Source organism: Coenobita brevimanus, chromosome 103, assembly GCF_032717465.1.
Source record: "Coenobita brevimanus isolate Jiangsu-jjx chromosome 103, ASM3271746v2, whole genome shotgun sequence".
Lineage (NCBI taxonomy): Eukaryota > Metazoa > Arthropoda > Malacostraca > Decapoda > Coenobitidae > Coenobita > Coenobita brevimanus.
Window position 1 is genome coordinate 21,375,568 of NC_137056.1, and position 4,211 is coordinate 21,379,778.

The 4,211-nt window shown below is 46.8% G+C and overlaps 1 protein-coding gene across 1 annotated transcript; it reads right to left on the reverse strand.

Annotated features, from left to right (window-relative positions):
- Positions 1 to 661: 661 nt before the first annotated feature.
- On the reverse strand, positions 662 to 1,066 carry LOC145415647 (uncharacterized). Its single transcript, XM_080284866.1, has one exon. The coding sequence runs from the start codon at positions 1,064 to 1,066 to the stop codon at positions 662 to 664; it is 405 nt and encodes a 134-aa protein (XP_080140992.1).
- Between the last annotated feature and the right edge of the window lie 3,145 nt (positions 1,067 to 4,211).

A 4,211-nucleotide genomic window follows, 5' to 3' on the forward strand; every position in this document is an offset into this window, starting at 1 on the left:
TTCAGTCAAAGGTACTTGCCAGAAGCCTTTCTGGAGATCTAACTTGGTGATATAACTAGACGAGCCGATACGATCGACGCAGTCCTCAAGCTGGGGCAATGGGTACGTATCTGTCTTGGTTAGCGCGTTCACCCATCTGTAGTCTATGCAAAATCTCGTGGTGCCATCTGATTTAGGCTGCAAAGTCACGGGGGAACTCCAGGGACTAATACAGGGGGATATAAACCCATGGTCCAACATATAATTAAGCTCCTGATGCAGCAAGCCAACACGCTGAGGACTGACTCGACAAGGGGAAACTTCACAGGAAAGACGTCACCAACATCCACGTCGTGCTGAATCCAGTCAGTCTTCCCAGGGTTACTGCTGAATACTTCCTTGTAAGTTGACAAGAGGGCAACCAACTGCAATGATTGGTCCCGAGGCAGATGTGCTAACTTGGAGTTGAGAGTGGACCCTGCCTCATTATTCCTCATCCAGCTACAAATTGGAAACTCACAGTCCACCTCAAACAAGCTGCTATCAACACCCTCCTCAGCAGCAGCAGCAGTGGTGAAGACAAGGTGTACAGGAGCTGAATAATCTGGTGCACGATGGTACGGCTTCAGCATGTTCACATGGCACAATTGATGCTTCTTCCTTCTGTTGGGGTCTCCACCAGCTAGTCGGTATCTCCAATACGCTGCACTGCAGGGTAAGGACCACTAAACTTAGTGGCCAGTGGCTGACCTTGCAGTGGCAGCAACACCAAAACCTTGTTGCTGACCTTAAACTTCCTCAGCCTGGCCTTTCGATCGTACCACACCTTCATGTTTTCTTGTGCCCACTTGAGATTTTCCCTGGCCAGCTCCAGAGCCTCACTCATACAGGTCTTGAAATGCTTGGCGAAGTTACTGCTCCAGGTCTCCGTAACCAAGCTCAGTGGACCCCAAACTCGATGGGCAAACATGAGCTCGTTAGGAGAGAAGCCCAAACTCTTCTGGGGAACTTCCCCCGTAGCAAACTGGAGGAACGGCACACCACGGTCCCAGTCCTTAGAGTGCTCCAGACAGTACTTGCGGAGCATATTCTTGAGAGTCTGGTGGTAACACTCCAAGCACCTTGCATCTCCGGATGGTAGGCACTGCTCTTGATGTGTGTGATGCCAAGTTAAGCTAATAACTGCTGGAAGATGTTGGAAAGGAAATTATACCCTCTGACTGACTGAACCTCACGAGGCAAACCAAACATTGTAAAGAAATCTAGCAAAACTCTAACCACAATCTTTGCCTTAACAGAACGTAAAGGTATTGCCTTAGGGTACCTCATGGAGGGGTCAATGATAGTGAGCAAATATGAGTTACCACTAGAAGTTGAGGGCAAGGGTCCCACATCAATAATTAACCTGGAGAAAGGGGGATCGATGGAAGAAATGGGAACAACAGGGGCCTTTGGGACAGACTGATTCGGCCTACCCACTACTTGACAGGTATAACAATGTTTGACAAGCCACATCCACTGCCATACAGGGCCAGTAGAATTCCACACGCAGCCTCTCCATGGTCTTCCTTATACCCATGTGACCTGCAAATGGAGTAGAATGGGCCAGTTGAATTAACTCCTGCCTCCACTCATTATGTACTACGATCTGATGGTAGTCCCATATCCCATCATCTACATTCAAATGTGGAAGCCTCCACCGTCTCCACAAAATCTCATCTTTCACATAAAAACATCCACCCCTCTACTGAAAATTATCCACTGCACACAACTTCAACCTCTGAATCTCCTGGTCTCCAGACTGCAACTCCTTTAACTTCTCGATGTTCATTCCTCCAACGGAACAGGTGGAACATCTAAAGAACCCATAAACGTATCTGCCAAAGATATCTCATCGTCTGATTTTTCATGTCCTCAGACGTAAGACTAATTATTGCCTCGGGTACTGTGACACTAGGCATACTACAAGTTACCTTCTCCTGTTGACTCCTGTCTGCACATGACATGGACCTAGTCACTGCACAAACTGGGAATACCTCTGCTTCATTGGGATCAACCTGAGAGGGAACTTCAGGCACTGGCATCTCTGACAAAACTGGAATTTTAATCTCCTCACCTCTTACTAAGTCATTGCCAAGTATTAAATCAACACCACTCTCAGGTAGATAATCTACAACACCCAATCGTGCTGGTCCATCAAACAACTGACATTTAACCTCACAAGAAACTAATGGCATAGTCTTTGCACCTGTTGCTCCCCTAATCAGAACAAATTCTCCTCCAGCAACATAAAAAAAAGTCATTATTTGGCCTTACCCACAAAGAAATTGAAGAACCATTGTCACGAAGAATGTGTATTGGATGCTGCACGCCATTCATCTTCACTGAACCAGAATACAGGTAGGGGGCATACGAAGAATCAGGGGCAACACTGCTTGTCACCACCTGTACCACACCTCCTGAAACAGTGGGCTCCAACACAACTGTGGCCGCCTCCTTCCCACCTTCCAGAAAAACATCAACCCTACAAGGGGGTAAAATATCAGACTATCCCTGACCAACAACATGGGAACCAACTGAGAGGGTAACCACGGGAGCTCCATGAGAAACAAAGCTCACTGGCTTCACAACACCTGACTTACGGCAACATCTATCTACAGTGTGACCTGGCTTCTTGCAATATGAACAAGTAAATGAGCGGCATGTAGGTTCTGGGGAAATGTGAGGTGTATCAGGTTTGGGTGTGGAGTAATTCGTGGAGATGGGCTTCTGAGATGGTTGTTTGGGGAGCTGAGAGGGGTAGCACTTCTGAGGAATACTCCTAGGAACCTCCTTACTCTTATTCAAATTCTTAATCAATAAATAATCAGCTACATAAACTGCAGCTTCAGCAGCATTCTTAACTTTCTTATCAGCAAGGTAGGTTCTTAAATCTGTATCAATTTCATTAACCCCTTAACCGCGGGGCGTCACTTTCGTGACGCTCGGCCACAATGGATCATACCACGGGGCGTCACTTTTGTGATTCTGTGTTATTTTGAATTATCCCAGGCTCTCAAGTGGTGGCTTGTATCATCTATCAGTACTGCCAATGTCCAACACTAGTCAGCACTCCAAATATCATCTGTACTCCCATCCATTGTTGACATTTTAGCGATTTTACCCCCTTCTTGACTCCCCTCCCTACCTGCCCTCCATTACCCTCTCCTCTCACCTCCCACGCTGCGCTGCGTTACGCAAATTTCTCCCGGATTTTTCCACAATTTCATCCATTGAAATAAGCCCTATACCCTATACTTATACAAAATAATATATAACAAAAAAAAATCAAGTAAGTGATAGTGTTATACACCAGGAATTGGCTAATTATCACCTGACAACACCTCACGTGCATTCATTCGCTACATTACCACGGTAATTTCCCCTTTGAATTATGCCTTGTAATTGATGTCTGTAATAAAAATATATATCAGAAAGGAAGGGAGAAGCCTAAGTGACATTTACATTCACCTGGAACTACCTATTTCTTTATGTATTGCCGAGATTTTCTACCTATAAAAAATCAGCAAGTAAGTTAGCAGCAGTCAGCCTAAGTGTCATTGTCAACCCTTCCCTTCTCAGATAAGCCGCGGCATTTAGTTCCTTGTCCTCCACTGTAGTGAAACCATGTCGCACTTGTGCCCCGCCATTCCTGCCGCTTCTGCGCCCATTGCAAAGGGCCCCGTGACCTCTACCCCTAAGAAAAGTAGTGGGGGAAGCAGGAAAGGCCTTAGTGACTCTGCAGTGGCACGTGAACTTGCAGAATTGTCCATGGTGATGATGGACAGAGATTTTGACAATTCGGGTGAATCGTGTGATGAGCCGTGTGAGGTTATCGTGCCAGAAACTGCTACAACGAGTGCTTCAGTATCGGAAGTAGTCTCTAGCTCCAAGGGAAAGGAGCCTTTAGTGCAGCAAGGACAGGAATTTGGGAAGGGAGTGAAAAGGCGGCGTGTTAGCCCCAGAACAATGCCCCCACGTGACCCAGCCCGCCATGAGTCACGAGTGCATTCACCTCTCCGTTCCCCAAGCCCCACTTCACTCATTTCTTCATCATCGTCGGCTGAGTTATCTCCGGAGTCTTCGTCGTCGGAGTCACCACCAGCATCAACAGTGAAGGCAGGCCGTAGAGGAAGAGGTAAATCAAGGACAGTGAAAAGTAGTGTAGTTAGTAGGGTAAGGGCTGCTAGTGC